A 16,733-nucleotide genomic window follows, 5' to 3' on the forward strand; every position below is an offset into this window, starting at 1 on the left:
GTCTTCCTTTTTCTCGCGTTGTTTGTTGCTCAATTTTCGCTTGATATCGTAGTCTCGAGCTGGCTGGCTGTTCGATGGACTGGATCGTGGAGGTTCAATACCCAACTCGGCATAAAATCGTTCGTTGGTCTTTGATTGTGGTTCTTGGCGTTCGAGATCTTTTTTTTAAAAAAAAAATAAGGAAGTAATTAGTATGTGAAAATTGTTAATTAAATTTCTGTCAAAATAATGCTTACTTTTGCTTGGTACACCTGTCGATTGAGAGTGCTTTTTTTTTTAAAAAAAAAAAAGAAAGTAATTTCGAGTAAAATTAGATACGAGTATGTGCGTGCGTTTTTTTGTTATTATTATTGTATCGAATACTTACCGTAATTCCTTCGTTTTGGGGTTTTTGGTAAGCTGGGTGTCCGGGAGTTTCCTGGCCGTCAAGGTAGAAACCATTGTCGTTGTTAGAGTCGGCAGCATAGTCATAGTCATTGTTGTATTTGTTTCCGGGTGTAGGGGAGGTGGGTAAATGCTGGAAGCCGCTAATCTTTCCATTGGATGTAGAAGGAGAGGAGACTTCTTGATCACTCGATGTGCCGTTGGTATCTGTAGAAGGCAAAGGGATTGTGGCACTACCCTGTGCATGTGCTTTTTCCATCTTGTGATAGACTTGATCATCGTGGTCTCGGTTTTCTTGGTAAAATCCAATAGCATCCAATACAGCCTGGTCACAACCTCAACATCAGTTTTTGTCTCTTTATTTATTCATTCTCTCTCTCTTTCTTTCTCTTGTGCATGCCACATCACAGCCGATCCGTTTAGTTTGTTGCGCTCACCTGAGGATTCTGATACTGTTCAGTCTTTGTGATTCCACTTTGTTTCAGGAGAACCTGCCATTCACTAGGCAGACCAGTAAACTCTCCAGAAGTTGAATCAAACCCGACATGTGTAACGTGTTTTGCGTTGTAAGGACCAGAAATTTCCATTTCCTTCTCCTGTTGCTTTGAACTGTTGTCCTTGTTAATCAAATCTACAGCATTGTCAGACCTCAAATGGCAACAAGAGAATACACTAGTGATAATTATATATAGATATGTATAGATATGTATAGATATGGATATTTATATATTTAAGAAATAAAAGAAAACAACGATTAAACCTACCATTAAAGCTTCCGACAACTTTCTCGAATACTTCTTTAAACGCATTTCGATCCTTTGTCTTTCCAGCCGAAGTGCTGAGTACTTCTTTGGATGGCGAAGACGCACTGTTGCCAGACCCAGATTCGTCACTTTGGTCACTAATGCGTTTTGGCTGGGGTTCTTGTGTGGATAGATTGGTATCATGTTTTAGAGTAGATTGTTTCATGAGAGGAGAGCTGGTAGAGGGTGGCAAGGGTGGTGAATGGCGTGTACGGCCGCTGCTAGAGCCGGATCTGTTGCGTTTACTGGATAACGTTCTGGAAAGAAACGAGCCCGAGGTTTCTTTGGTTGAGACGGGGGAGAGTGGGGGTGGTGTTCCGATTGGTGTTCCAAGTGGTGAATTTGTTGCTGTGCTAGAGACGTCTGTGCCATTGTCGTTAGCTGGGCGGTTAGAAGATGTATTGCGTCCCAGAACTAGAATGGAAAACATCATCAGAAATAGGATTCTCGGACGCAATAATTGGTTTCTTTTTGTTGTTTTTTTTGTTTTTGAAAATTCATATTTTATTATGGTTGTGATTGTATGCGTATGTGTATGTGTAATGTATAAATGTAGGAATGTAGGAATTTAGGAATGTATGAATGTATATATTTATATGTATTCAAATATGCGTGTGTGTGTAGCTTTGATTGATATTATTTTGTTTTACTATTATTTATACCTGAACGCTTTTCAGGCATGTCTGGAACATTTGTTGAGCCGGAGATATGAAGGCGTTGGAGATGGCCCGAGAGAGATCGGTGAAGAGCCGATGGCTTGCTCGGCGAGGACATTAGGGTTCTAGAATCGGTGGCTTTATGTGTGAGGGGTAGGGGGGACGAGTTGGAGAGGGTTAGAGAGGGGAGAGGAAGGTGAGATGAGGCAGTGGAGGTTCGTTTCTTTTCTTCTTTTTCTTTTGGTTCTAAAGTGACAGCGTAGATAGGAGGAGTTTCCTAATGAGAGGAGTTGTTGTCAAGAATGTATGTGTGTGTATATGTTTTTTGTTTTTGTTTTAAGACTTTGGTGAATGCAAGTATGATAAAGAGGGGGGGAAAGAAGAAGAAAAAAATAGAGTGAAAGCAGGATGCTTGGTTACCAAATGAGGTGGGCGCGTTGGCCTTTTTAATTGTTTTTTGGGAAGAAGCAGTTGTGCAAGCTTCATCACCGCACAAATGAGTGAGAGGATGGACAGTCACGCCTGTTCCACTTTCATCTTTTTATATATATTTTTATTTTAATTTTAAATATTATTTTTTTTGTTCCACACGGAGAAAAACCAAGGTCTGGTGGTTGAAAGTTTGTTTGAAATAAAGAAAATGTTTAGAGAATATGCCGACGTTTGCATTGACTATCTTGGAGGTAATTGATAGCAGACAAGCTAAAGTAAGTAAAACAAAAAACAAAAAAAGAAGAAGGAGAGAGGGTGTGGGAGGACAGGAAGAGACTACCTCCGATGGGGTTTGATACGGGTGAAGTTTGATAGTTACACTAATGCGCCTATTATGGCATCTCATTAACTGAGAGAAAGGGATCAAGGAAACACAAGCCTATTAAAGGACAAGAAGAAGACGAAATTTAAGCACAAGGATCAGGCACCGCCAAGTACCTTTTTTTTAGTATATTTTCTTATTCTTATTATTTATTTCTTGGCTGTTGTAAAGGTTTACATAAACCTTTGGATTAACCCTGTATATATACATATGCGTATTATAGAAAGCGAGTTCGAAAATGGCTCATATCCGTGTGCTTGTCAAAAACACGTTGTGAGTTCATTGTATTTTTTGCCATACAAGGCCAAGACAATTTCGACAAAGGAGGCAGAAAATAAATAGAAAATAAATAAATAAAAAAAGAGAGAGAGAGAGAAGGGGGCCTGATGGTACAGTGTTTGATTTTTGCCACGTTAAATGATCATAAAAGCAGGGAAGTTAAAGTACACTCTGGAACAGTAACTGGATCAGAGTTGAAATGTACATTATTACGCCCCCTTTTTGAGAGTAATGTCACAGCAGGTTTGTCAATAGCAAGTATAATACTAGATGTGGATTAAAGTCCTTATCAAAAACGCCACACGCACATATATAAATACGTATATATATATATATTCAGGTCAAACCACTAAGGATATTAGAATGAGAATGATACGTCTCGGAACTCATTCTATTAAAATAAATAAATAAATTAATAAACAAATAAATAAACAATAGTATTACACACATATTTATATAAGGACACGTCAAAATTACTTGATTTTTATTTCACCCCTTGTAAAGTCAAGTCAATTCCGCAACCAATATAATATCATACTTATTGTGCAGGTACTCGCACTAATGCAGGCACCAAAAATGTATTCTTACAGATAATTTTACCTTTAATATCGTCAAATAAAATGAATTTAGTGTCATTTATCTCCTAGCTACAAGGACATATTAAAGAAAAAATCGTACTGCTGAAGCCCTTTATTTATTTATTTATATTAATTAATTTAAAAATGTCTCTATCATTGTTCTTTTTTTTTCTTGTTTCAATTTTGATTATTCTTTGGGTCAATATATTCATGTGCCAAATCAAAGATTATATAGGTTATATTAAAGGTTGTACTAGAAACCAATTTACATATAGAGAGTGAGAGAGAGAAAAAAAAATAACTTGCCATGGATCATGCATATATATATCTAATTTTTCTGTCGTACTGATTACCGTTTATTCCTCAGAGTTCCCTAATATTATTATTTTTTAATATAATCATAATAAAGGAATTACCCATGTATTTAAGGGCATCCCAAATTTCTCACGTCATACTGAGAATAGCTTAAATGATTAAAATTACATTTGCCCAAAGATGTACAGATACTTAATGTTTACACCAGATTATTCAAGATAAAGGCCAAAAAAAAACAACAATGAAAATATATGTTTCAATTTATTGATACAAAGGTTATATTTACTATGTGGCCATTTGCATTTAGTTACATTATATAGAATTATACATACAAAGAGAGAGAAAGAGAAAAAAGCCTATACATAGTTTTCAACAGAGTTTTTGCTGACAGTTGTTATTTGGTATCAAAAGAAAAGGAACCATCATTATTTTCTTTTGCACGACTATAGTTTTGTGTGTCAGTATTTAGAAACATTTATCATGCCTATGTATTTGTTTTTTTTTTCCGCTAATATTGGTATACCAATCAGTTCATATCCAATTGTGGCGCATCTACTCATTAATATATAATACATATAGATGGTTCTATTGTAGCTTGATCTAACTATATAAGTCATAATAGTCGGCCGAAACCTATTAACCCAAGGCACCCACATTCACACCACATACAGACTTGGTCAAATAGTAAGAAGGATGCCAAGACTTTATAATTCATATTTCAAATACTACTTACAAGCCTTTCAAGTAGTAGTTAATCAAAGAAACAAAAAATGAAACCGTAGCTGGCCAAATGACTGTAAAAGCTCCCCTACATTTTTCTAATCCTATTTATGGAACTCTCTCCTAATTCTATTAGTGGTAAAACATTTATATATATATGTAAAATAAACTATGAGGCATCTAGACTGTTTCCGTGGCGATAAATTCGGATCAGGTACACAACAAAATGAATAAAAACCATATCATCTTTTTTTTATGCCTCTTCTCCCAAAAGACTATACTCTGATTATAGGAATATTTCTTTTATATGTATATAAATATAAGGTGCTTTTCTCATTAACATGGCATATATATTTTACCTTCACATACAATACATGAAATTGGGGAGAAGGAGTGTAATGGTATAGGATACAAATATACGCACACACACACACATATATATATATATTTCCCGGAGTTTACCCAATACTAGTTTTCCCGCCAAGGTGTACAGCCATCGTATATTTTTGGTATTAGTCATATTTATATCTTTATATAAACTCCTTGAAAGAAGGCTTTGGACTTTGTGGGGATACAAAGTTGCTTACATATAATGTAATTGATTGAAGAGAAATATAGAGAGAGAAATCAAATGCTTTGTGTGTGAATTCTTGTGCCCAAGGTGTGAAAATCGATAGCTTTCCAATTGAATAGACTACACACATACACATACACCCACATGGTGATTTCAGAAAAATAAATGTCGGGTATCAAAAAAGAAGTGGCACTAGCTGAGAAATGATTGGCGGTTTGTTATAAAATGATTGTCGTTTTGAAAAATTTAGAAAAAGAAGAAACAAGTCTGTTAAACCATATTCTCACTATTGTGCGTATGTGTATAGAAAAGAACATAAGGATATATATGTAAGCAGGTAAATATGGAATCAGGTAAGCTTAGAAGTGTGGTATTTTTTTTATAAAACGGCTTGGTAAAAAATAAAAGATAGAGAGAGTAATGAAACGAGGCTCTAAAATCCTTTATTTTATGATGGAGAGTCCGTCGTAATAAAATATATGCTTATATAGAAATTAACATGATTGGAGACTTATGGATTACTAATGCTATCAATTAGTGCTTTCTTCCAAGTAAAGAGTGATCCTGTTTGATTGAAGAAACATTTCAACTAAAAGAAAAAAAGAGCAGTAGGCAAGTTGACTACAACGTGTCCTTTGAATACAATGATTAGCAACAAGAAATACCAATTCAAAATATGATAGCTCACTGCTAGTCGAGGGACTTTTGGCTCATTTATTTCTTTAAAGGCACGACTGATAGAATTGTAAGAAAATGTCTTGGAAAAGTAAAGCAAATAAGGTATGGTTAAAAGAACGGGATATTCTCTATACCGAAAAACAGAGAACTTCAAGAGAATCAACGCTAGGATTAGAATATTTTTGCAAATTTCGTAATCCACTTAGCCTAAGCCGATACTTTAAAGGACTAGGTAGCAACCCATCTACTATTTAACAAAAAGGCTCTGCTCTTTATATAATATTGAAAAGAAAAGAAAAAAGAAAAACATCATGCAAATTAAGAAATAGCTTCGATACGAATATGAAGAGATCCACTGTCCTTAGGTGATAATTCAACCCACTGATCAAAAGGTTCATCTGGAGATACAAGAATCTCTGACATATTGAGGGACACATCTCCACCGTCAAGGTGGGCAAATAAATGGCGGTCCTTAACCTTGAAGTTCAATACAGACTTGTCTTTGCTCACATTCACATTGAATGAGCCATTCCTATAAAGTGGATAAGGTTATTATTATTATTGCTATAATTTCTTTTTAAAAGAATATTAATGATAAAAAAACACATACCATTCTGGATTATTTGTCTTGCTGATGTGCTGTGTCTTGTATACTGCCCGCTTTCCAATACGTACACGCACATAAGCATCGTTCATATTCTCTCTACCCATAGGATGTAAGTTACGTCCAGCAATGATGGTTATCTTTATAGAAATCGGATTATCTATCACAAAAAATAAATAAAGAGATTAATCAATATTGCTATAAAGATGTACAACCTGTTTGTGCCTATATGTATATATATATATATGAAAACAAGGCACTATTTACCTCCAGGATGACCATCAAAAATCGACTTTTGTCTCAATGATCTGTTGTCCACTGGAGAATCAAACCCTGAGCTTCCATAAGTCTGTACATCTGAATGGTCGTGCACTTCATTGTGTGTTCTTGGCTCAGGGGGGATTGGATACTCAGATAAAGGTTTGGCGACAGTCTTGTCTTTCTTTCCAAACTTTCCAATACCTCTGATCCCACTTCCTATAGCTGAAACACCACCTCCGACAATCTTGGTACCAGTACCAAGCACCATTCCACCTGCGTCTAATCCAGTACCAACAATTCCACTAGCCAATTGAGTGCCTACGTTCAAACCAGTACCAACTACATCACCGGCCAAATGAACGCCTGCTCCAGGGACAGATGTCAACATACGCGTCGTAGCTGTAAGAACATTCGAATCGGCCCGCTTGCGAGGTAAAAGCTGAGGCTGCCACAAAAGTCGAACAGTAAGAGAAGAATTGCCTTCAAGTGGGATTTCGAATTCTTTTGCCAAAAAGCTTTCAAGAACATCATCCGTAAAAGGAATTTTAGCCTTTGCAATAAGATCTCCTTTTCCAAACTGATCCCAGTCATAAATTGCCGCTTCCAGGTTAGCTCCAATGCGACCTGGTACTGCAAGCACAAAGCTCTCGTCTTTGGTAAATATCGGGTTGAGCTGTTTTTTATAGACTTGAGTTTTGAACACTTTTGCTCCATCAAGAGTAAAAACAACATAAGGATCACTGGTCCCGGATCTGTCTACTGCTCTGAGATTGGTGGCTCTAATTGCTGTAACCGAGAGGTTGCCTTGATCTATTGATTGTAATTATATGATAAAAAACAATAATTCCAAAGAAAAATAACAAAAAAAAAGAGTATTAAGTACTTGCTATATACAATTATATATAAAAGAATATCATGATTGCCTTACTTTCAAGACTGTCGCGAGGATCCAGCTTAAATTGTACTACGGGTGTGTATTTGAAAGCCAATCGAATTGTTCCACCTTGGCAATTTAGCAACTTGTAATCGGTTCCATTGACTTCTTCGCTAGACTCATCGGAGCTAGTAGGAAGGTCTTGAAGGTTTCGTACAATGTCTTTTACAGAGTTTTCCCAGTAACCGATACAAGAGTCGTCTTTATTTTCGTCAACTTTTTTGATGCGAACAACCAAGCGTGAAAAGTCCATTTCCTTTACGAATGCATCACCTGTCTCGTTGAAAGGCAAATTGGAGCCTTTGATCTGTGCGGTTCGGTACTGTGGATCATTTGAGTCTAAAAGGATATCGGCCGTAACTTTTTCACGTGTGGGGATATTTGCTTTATAAATTGTGACACTTAAAACACCAGCATCGTACGCAAGAAGATCGATCTTGGATCCATCTTTAGAGTATTGAATCACCTCTCCGTGCAGATCTTTCTCAGGGTGTTCCAGGTCGCTTGGATCTCCAGATGCTGTTCTGCTGAAGGTATCTTCTGAAGAAGACTCTGCTACTGGTGCAGCAATTGAGCTCTTACCCTTGTCTTTAGTATTTGCTATTTTGTTTTCTCCTTCCGTTATTGTTGATGATGCTTTATCTGTTGCCGTTGCTGCTTTTGCTAAAGCCATTGTAGGGTAGAATGCTGCAGAAAAGTGAATACGACCCTTTCCTCTTCTGCGGTCACTACCCATAAGATCGACCCAACTATAAAAAGTTGTGTTATAAATAAATTATGTATATGCTTTCTTGTCGCTCTTTGTTAAATTACCTATCGACTGGTTCCAAGGCTTCATACACAGCTTGACCATAATCGGTCTTTGATTCCTTCACGATACTCTTGAGTGTAAATTCGTGTATTCCTAATGACTTGTCCTTTTGGATGTCATTCCAGTCCATAACTTCAAATATAAGGTCTTCACGAACAGAATGGACAGGTACAAATATTGCGGTGTTCCATTCGGGATTCAAGTTGTCTTCCACATATTCGGTCTGGCCACGGATCTGCATCCCCGACAATATACGAACATAAGGGTCTGACTTTCCTCCTGTCAAAGCTTCCACGTTCTTCAGGTCTGTAGCACCGAACAGTTCGACTCTGACAACTCCTACAGGAGGGCCTATTCAAAAAAATAGTTAATATTTAGACTCTTTGCACGTGTGTATGTGTGTATGTGTGCCTTAAACTATACGTACGATAAGCTCCGTGACCTAAACCTTCAGAAAAACCTGTCATGGCCACTGGTTTCCATTGCATGCTCAAATGAATTTTTCCTGAGCCATTCTGAAGATTCCACCAGTCCATTTTTTCATTCACGATCTGGTCTTCAAATTTCGTCAAACTGGACGACCATTGACCAACGACATCATCGTCACCAAAGTCACGGCTATTAAGAATCTTCACACCAAGATCTAATTTGGTTTTATCCGCAATAAATATCTCAACTGACTTGTCCCAGCGAGGATTAATGCTGTGCTTAAACACTGGTGTACGCATATTCTCCTTGCCGTTCACAGTCAAAATCGCATAAGTATCCACATCAACCCCACTTCCAGCGATCAAAGGAAGACCAAAGCCACTCTTTTTAGAACCACCTCCGAGTTCCTTGCATTGATTGATAGTGAAACGTAGGATACCACTGTCTATAATGATAATGCTTCTTTTAGAAAAAATCCAGTATGTATTATGTATAAGAATAAGAGACTTACTTGATTCTTCAGGTGGAACAACTGACCCGTCTTCCTGCTTCTCAGCTCTTGATACAGGAAAGTATCGCATATCACACTTTACCTCACCAACTGGCTTTCCACTTCTCAATACAGAAAGGTTCCTATTGTTTATACACACACATAATGTAAATGTATGTAGACTTATCGCAATATATCTTGTACTTACAAGCCTTCAGAAATATTATCTGAGTCTACAATCTCTTTCAAATCGTAGCTAGCAATACCAATTTCTGAATCTTTGCGGCCCGAGTTACGGTCCATGACTTGTAGGAAGAGAGTGTCGTATAAGTTGTTTAATAAGATAAAATAGGTCTCGTTCCACTTGGGGCTAGACGTATTTTCATGAGCAGATGTGTGCCCAACTTCTGGCTGGTTTGCACTACCGATGTGAAAAGTGATATATGGATCAAGCGATCCAAATATATCTGTTCCTTTGAGTTGACTAGCAGAGTATATTGTGAGAGCAAGTACTCCATTAGCAGAATCTGCAAACAGTAAATATTGATTAATTTAGTATAGCATAAATAGTTAGCTTATATGAATTTCATTATTACCCTTGTCTGATGTGCCTGCCATCATTCCTGCTACATCCAAAGTGTATACATTTGGAGAGTACATCATGGGACCGAGAGTAGAGTGAACTTGATCTTTTACAAATGATTCTAGACCAGGAATCTAAGAAAACAAAGACTTTGATAAACATGCTAAATGAACCTGGGGCATGTCTTACATTGTTAATATCAAACCCAAATGTCTCGCCACCCACTGGCTTTAGTACATAGTCAAAGTATGGTTTTTCCAAAAATGAGGCTTCGACCGTCTTTACATGAGGAAACTCGTTAAACATCTTGATCTTGACGCGCAAGAGAGCACTAAAGGCTACATCTTCCAGGAGGATAGGTATACCCGCTCCAACCATCCCTTTACCAACTCTGATGGTAAGAACAATTTTTGGGTTGACTTTGGATTGGAGATCGCGAGCACTCAAGTCCAATATATCATTTGGCGTGAAGGATAGTTTCCAGTCCATGCACTTGTAAATCATTAAAGAGAAAATTAGATAAACATTATATGATACTTTATCTAACTTTACTTTATTTACTCACGACAACATTTGGTTCTGTTTTGGGGTAAGTCTTGATGCTCTCAATGCGGGGAGCTTTGGTTCCTAGGGTGAATGAACTCAGACGAATAGAGTCAAGGTAGGACGGAGTGTTTTGGGCCAAAATGGTATCTGCAGTGCCAATGATCTGTGCAGACAAGATGGGCTCGTAGATTAACCAGAATCGAGCAAGGAACAAGTTCATCCAATCGACTGACTCTGCATCAGTATCAAGATGGGTCAACATCATCTCGCGCTCGATATCATCTCTAACAGCACGCCTGGTGCGGCGAATCGAGGTTTGATAATAAGTGGCTGAGACAAAGAAAAAAGGATATATGAAAAAAATAGTAAGTTGCATGAGATATTAAAGTTTGGAAGATCTGCACACACTTACCTAAAAATGCACCCACTATAAGACAAGACAGTAACCCAAATCCAAACATTGTCAATAGCCATGTAGAGACTACTGCTGCCCCCAGGGCAGCTCCATTGTGGAACCACTTTCCATAGTATTTGTCACTAATAATCTGTGCGAGTAGATCGTTTTGATCCCCCGCTCCAGATTGTGCTCGGGAGCCTTTATAAAGCTCTGCAACTGTATCTGGTCCTAATTTTTGCGACAGTTCTTTGATTGCTTTCTCATCGCCTGGATTCGGTAAAGTCGAAAATGCCGTCCACCCTACGCTGTACCATTCAGGTATTCCGTTTTGTGATTTATTTGTAAAACTTCCAGGCGTCGTGTCCAATGCTTTATCATCAGGCGTGGATTTTATAGTTGGCTTTACTGAAGCGCTTTTTAATACTGTTTTCACTTGTTGTGTATCTGTTGTGTCGAGATCTGTTTTCAATTCGGCTGCCTTTGGTGTGCTTAACTTTGTGTTAGGTAAATTTTTGTTTTTTGCACTTTCTTCGGCCTGAGCCTTCTTTTGTTCTGGCGACAGCTCTGGGTTAAATGAATATACTGTATTTCCGTTAGGGTCAGCCTTGAGAGCATCATTGACGGCTTTGTGCGCGTCAATTGATTGCTGCTTAAATGTGGGCGAGGAATTGGACATTTTCTCTAAATATACGCCTCTGTAATGACGTTTAAATAAGAGAAAAAAGCAAACAAGCAAACAAACAAAAGAGAGAGAGAAAAGAATTAAGTGAATTTTTTTAAGAAAAAAAAATTAGACTTTAGGTTGAAAAATATGCTTATCGCGATCTCTAAAATTTTTTAAAATAATAATAATAATAGATGTGGCATGGGTATAAGCAACAGAGTTTGCGTTGGTTATTGGATAGGTAATAAACATATTTCCGCTTGATCTGGGCAAGGAAATAAACGCGGTATGAACAATACACACACACATACATATACACACACACAAAAGTCATATACGGATAACGCTATTTGGAAGACACACCAAATGGACGATCCCGCTCAGTAATCAAAAGCCGCACCAAGCCAATCCCTTGGTTCATTTGATGCAAGTAAAGTCCTGCATTTACAGAAACCATCTCCTCAACCTCAGCTGCATCAATTTCTGAGTGTTCCTTATTATTTTCGGTGACTCGAATCAGATTGGGCGTAAACACGACAGCGAGGTTGTGAACAGTCATCAGGTTCTTGTCTGAATTCTCGGAAACCTCTCTTAAAAAGGCCAGGAGGTATTTTAAGAGAGCGGCCTCATAGGGTTTTTTGATGTATATCGGCTCTATCTTTGCTTTGACCAATTCGATTTGCTCGGTCGAATAAGATTCTGTATCTGTTATTGAGTACGGACGGGATGGTAAATTAGTCATGCCAAGGTCTTCTTTTATTTTTCCTCTTTTAAAGCGGCGCGTTTTCATTGTGAAAATATAATATATTCTCTCACCTGGAATGAATCCAATCTCTTGCACTGTATCAATGGATATCAAAGGCTCTGGTAATTCTCTAATAAACACTTTGAGTAGTGAAGCAGCAACCTCTATTCCACACTGAGACAAGTCTACAGATTCACCTATTCACACAAAAATTGGTTTATGTTTTACAGTAATTAATCATCTATATTTATATTTATTCAGTAATTAAACTTTTCTTACCACGGTTGAAGGCTTCCTTTACTACACGTAGTTCTTTACTAGAGGGCGACTTTCTGAACAGCCCTTCCTTGTCCATTCCTAAGTTTTTGTGTTAAAATATGTATAATATACCTCTCTACCTTTCTCTCTCTCTCTCTTTCGCTATCTTTTTACCATGAAGACGCAAATGGTTCACGAGGGCTTTGACTACTTTGGGAACAAAGACATCTGGTTTGCCATCGGCCTCAATTGTCGCCAAATCTTCCAGTCTTCTCCCAAAAGCAAGTGATGGTTTCGATGATACATGTTGCATTGGGGTGACCTCTCTTGTTTTTGGTACATATGGTTTGACAGCTGCCTGCCGATCATATTTGACAACAGACTGTGGAATGAAATTAGGGGGGATTGGTACTTGTGAGCGAAGTTCGTTAAGAGATGAAAGATAATGCAGCTTCTTGGCAAACTTTGGGCTATTTCAAACGTGAGTATAATGGTATTAGCAAAGTTCATTTTTATTTTTATTTTTAGTTTTATTTTCAAATTACCTTGTGATCTTATTTGCGAGATTGAAAATGATACGATAGCCTTTTGTGAGATGAAGTACATAAAGAGCTTTTAGGTTTTTCTTGTATCTAAGTAAAGAGATTACATATATAAATATTTAATTTAATTTCCCTTTTTCTTCTTTATAAACGTAGCGTATTAATTTATATTACTTTCTATCTAAAGAGCGATAGGCTTGTAAGAGCCACAGCCAGGAAGGGCGGAATTTTGCTGGTGATGAAAAAAATACAAGCACATAATCACTTTCGACAAATTCGTCTCTACCAAATAAGCATATGTCAGTTACCCTGCAATATATCCCCAGCCCACCCCCATCAATTGGTATCCCAATATTTTTTTACAAGCACCCGAATGCATTTTATAAGATATACACATAGTCGTATAGACTCATGATTATGTTAATATTAAGTCAATGAGACGTCATAAAATCATGTCATGTAGTCATGTAGCCATGTATAATAATAGTCGTATATGATAGTAGTCGTATAGCCCTGCAGTCGCGTAGGATAAAATACAGTAATAAAACTTACAGTCTTGCCAAGATAAATCTTGAATTATAATAAAGTGATTGAGTTTTTGCTTCATTGTCAAATGTACCAGTATAAAAAAATTACCCGAGAATTAGGTTGTAGTCGATTGCCTTTGGGTCTGGGAGGTTGTCTGCGCATAATACTAAAATTGGTCTACTTTCACTATCAAGACCTGAGTGGCATTAGACGGGTTGAACAAGCATTATTATTATTTTTATTTTATTTTTATTTTTTTCTTCTTGGGTTAATTTCGTAATTGTGTGACGGAATGTTGTTACCAGCTTCGTAGATAATATTGAGTTCCAAGATTCCTTTGAATTCAGGACTAGTTGGAGATATTGGCTGTATTCTCGACATATTGTTTCTGTAAAGGTAGGTTTGTTACCCTGCCAGTAGCACACCGTGATACTGTGGTATGTTATGCGGTCACCTGATTCACTTTGAATTTATCATTATTAAGTTCCCCGTGATTTATTATGTAAACATTTTATTCTGCATACTCCAACAAGGATCAATTCTGTCAATCAATATGTTACTAAGAGTATTATACTATAGAGATGAAGAAAAATTGATTTCCCAAAATAAATGGATATTTAGGAGCTGTAGAAAACATTTCTATTTTATTACAAATGTAGCAACTGCGCTGCGATGCATTGCTATTTATCTTGATATTCCTATTTCTTTCGGTATTCCTATTAGTAGTGTTTTCAATTATTACTATTACAAGAAAATCAAGGTTAACTCAATAGCTACAAGACCCAGTGACCATTTTCCCCACGAAGACTAATACGGTAAATAACAGGGATCTTTTAATTGATCAGCCATGGCTGGTAATATTGTATTGAGGTTGCACTATTCCGTAAAAAATCTCCGAGTAGTAAAAGCAGAGAGGCAACTCATGCGGAATTGTTTTTGTTACTACCAAAATATTGATTGGTAAAAGACGGAAGATAGCATCTATTAAGGGCTGCATCAAATATATTCTAATCAAGGCTACTTGATTTAATCTTACTTACAGTTCACTTGATCGAGACATTACAGACTTTTTTGTGTTATTTTAGTAGTTAACAATGTCTTTGAACTTTTACTCTAATATCTTGTGTTCCGTTTGGTTACCCCGCTTTCCAAATGGTGGGAAAACTTGAGAACATTAGCCGACTTCGTCATATATCTAGCTCTTTTCCCTCTAAAATAAAAAAATATAAATACCTTAACGCAATATCGGCTTGGTGTACATTAATCCAAACCTTCTACTTGTTCTTGATCTCCAATGACTTTATTACAAAAGACAAAATCTGTGTTTGCAAAGAAACAGGTCGATCCGGACAACCCGGAAATGCCAAGTTACTTCATTCCTGGTGCCCTAGTTACTGTTCTGTTTTTCTTATGGGGTTTCAGTTATGGACTTCTCGATACTTTAAATAAACACTTTCAAAATGTACTTCATATCAGTAAGTACATAATACTCATGTTATGATAGTTTGATCTGTTCTCCTAACCTGATCTCGGTTGGAACCTATCTAGCAACTACACAAACAACCTTTATGCAAGTCGCATACTTTGGTGCATACTTTGTATTCAGTATACCGTAAGTTAGCAAGATGGCATTATCTAGTAATGTTTCTTGTTTTTTTTTTTTTGGTTCTCACATCTTGTTGTTTATATAGTGCTGGTATGATCTCAAAAAGATTTGGATATAAGCGCGCAATCATCTTTGGTTTAGCACTATACGTTATCGGTGCTATCGGATTCTACCCCTCAGCGGTTACACTCCAGTATGGAGGTTTCGTCGCTTCCCTATTTGTTATTGCATGCGGTTTGGCCACACTTGAAAACTGTAAGTACAAGGCTGTTTCGAAACCGACTGTTCTTAAATCAGATTCTCATGTATATTCTTAAAGGCGCAAACACATATATTGCTATCATTGGATCTCGTAAATGGGCACCGTTCCGTATTAATGTAGCCCAGGCATTCAACGGTATTGCCTCTGCTGTTGCTCCAGTTATTGCATCATATGCTTTCTTTGGTGGTGATGAAGGGGCCACAGATAGCTTGGAAACAGTCAAGTGGACATATATTGGTGTCGCATGTGGTAAGTTTTCTTCTTCTTCAAAGGGTCAATAAATCATATTTTATTGATATATTCTATATAAAAAAATAGGTGTGTTTGTTATTGGTGTACTGTTTTGCTTTGCAAAGATTCCTGAAGTGGATGAAGAGGCTATGATGGCTGCCGAAGCTCTTGCAACTGGTGTTACGATTCGTCGTGCTTCCCTTGCCTCTCCACATCTCTTGCTTGGCGCGCTGGCCCAATTCTGTTACACAGGTGCTCAAGTGTGTGTTGCTTCTCTTTTCATTTTCTATGGAAATGAGGTTGGAGGGTTTAAGGATTCCTATAGCTCTCAGCTACTTTCGTATGGTCAGCTGTGCTTTACCGTTGGTCGTATCTTTGGAGCTATTCTTTTACGCAAGTTCCGTGCAGACCATCTTATGGCAGTTTTTTCTGCATGTGCTTCTATCATCAATATTTTTGTTATTGCTATGCGTACTCCCAAGACAACATATTCTCTTTTGGCCCTACTGTTCTTTGAGTCTGTTATGTACCCAACAATCTTTGCGCTAGCAACCAGAGATCTGGGCCGTAACTACAAACGAGGAGCATCTATGGGTAATTAGATACATTTTTTGGATTTAATGTTTGTATTTAACACTTTTTTGTAACAATTAGTTATTATGGGTGTCGGAGGTGGTGCTTTACTCCCACCAGTTCAGGCGGCAATCAAGGACAGCGTTGGTATTCACATCTCTTTTGTCATCCCATTGATTGCATATGTATATGTCCTGTTTTATGCAATCTGGGGCTGCCACATAGTTCGATATGTGGATGAGCCAGTGGATGTTGAAGAATTCGGAGACGGTAAACCCCAAATCAGTCAGATCGAACTCGAGTCATCCAGTTTTGAAAAGACTCAAGTTTCCCACAAGTAAAAATAAAACAAAATCCCCAATACCTATATATTCTTTGTATTTCTTCTCTTGTATAATCGTAATAAAGCCACCCAATATAAATATTTATGCATGTATTTATTAATACCAATCTTAATAAACGAACCTT

At 37.3% G+C, this 16,733-nt stretch overlaps 5 protein-coding genes across 5 annotated transcripts; 2 read left to right on the plus strand and 3 right to left on the minus strand.

Annotated features, from left to right (window-relative positions):
• Positions 1-676: 676 nt before the first annotated feature.
• On the minus strand, positions 677-977 carry PHYBLDRAFT_103888 (hypothetical protein; the record flags this gene model as incomplete). Its single annotated transcript, XM_018427796.1, has 2 exons — positions 677-709; positions 822-977. Coding segments are annotated over 2 exons (189 nt in total), but the record flags the coding sequence as incomplete, so codon positions are not given.
• A 351-nt stretch (positions 978-1,328) lies between these two features.
• PHYBLDRAFT_157601 (hypothetical protein) lies at positions 1,329-2,219 on the plus strand. The gene is made up of 2 exons (XM_018433650.1): positions 1,329-1,601; positions 1,850-2,219. The coding sequence occupies exons 1-2, from the start codon at positions 1,352-1,354 to the stop codon at positions 1,897-1,899; spliced, it is 300 nt and encodes a 99-aa protein (XP_018296681.1). The 5' UTR covers positions 1,329-1,351; the 3' UTR covers positions 1,900-2,219.
• Positions 2,220-7,024: 4,805 nt separating this feature from the next.
• On the minus strand, positions 7,025-11,460 carry PHYBLDRAFT_96108 (hypothetical protein; the record flags this gene model as incomplete). The annotated part of the gene is made up of 11 exons (XM_018443952.1): positions 7,025-7,476; positions 7,595-8,328; positions 8,414-8,762; positions 8,839-9,299; positions 9,378-9,473; positions 9,539-9,857; positions 9,927-10,047; positions 10,103-10,405; positions 10,479-10,789; positions 10,872-11,004; positions 11,074-11,460. Coding segments are annotated over 11 exons (3,666 nt in total), but the record flags the coding sequence as incomplete, so codon positions are not given.
• A 146-nt stretch (positions 11,461-11,606) lies between these two features.
• On the minus strand, positions 11,607-13,974 carry PHYBLDRAFT_157602 (hypothetical protein; the record flags this gene model as incomplete). The annotated part of the gene is made up of 9 exons (XM_018433651.1): positions 11,607-12,225; positions 12,337-12,462; positions 12,545-12,622; positions 12,698-12,993; positions 13,069-13,155; positions 13,240-13,347; positions 13,618-13,635; positions 13,702-13,789; positions 13,896-13,974. 9 exons carry the CDS (start codon positions 13,972-13,974, stop codon positions 11,867-11,869), a joined length of 1,239 nt encoding a protein of 412 aa, XP_018296683.1. The 3' UTR covers positions 11,607-11,866.
• Positions 13,975-14,953: 979 nt separating this feature from the next.
• PHYBLDRAFT_107575 (hypothetical protein) lies at positions 14,954-16,606 on the plus strand (the record flags this gene model as incomplete). The annotated part of the gene is made up of 6 exons (XM_018428004.1): positions 14,954-15,068; positions 15,142-15,205; positions 15,285-15,454; positions 15,519-15,710; positions 15,780-16,286; positions 16,347-16,606. The coding sequence occupies 6 exons, from the start codon at positions 14,954-14,956 to the stop codon at positions 16,604-16,606; spliced, it is 1,308 nt and encodes a 435-aa protein (XP_018296684.1).
• Positions 16,607-16,733: the final 127 nt, after the last annotated feature.

Source organism: Phycomyces blakesleeanus (assembly GCF_001638985.1).
Source record: "Phycomyces blakesleeanus NRRL 1555(-) unplaced genomic scaffold PHYBLscaffold_3, whole genome shotgun sequence".
Lineage (NCBI taxonomy): Eukaryota > Fungi > Mucoromycota > Mucoromycetes > Mucorales > Phycomycetaceae > Phycomyces > Phycomyces blakesleeanus.

Bases quoted from the DNA above. Each gene is read 5' to 3' on its own strand.
- PHYBLDRAFT_157601 (XM_018433650.1), top strand. From the start codon at position 1,352: ATGAGAGGAGAGCTGGTAGAGGGTGGCAAGGGTGGTGAATGGCGTGTA. The intron at 1,602-1,849 runs CTAGAATGGAAA...TATTATTTATAC, and splicing joins AGATGTATTGCGTCCCAGAA to CTGAACGCTTTTCAGGCATG.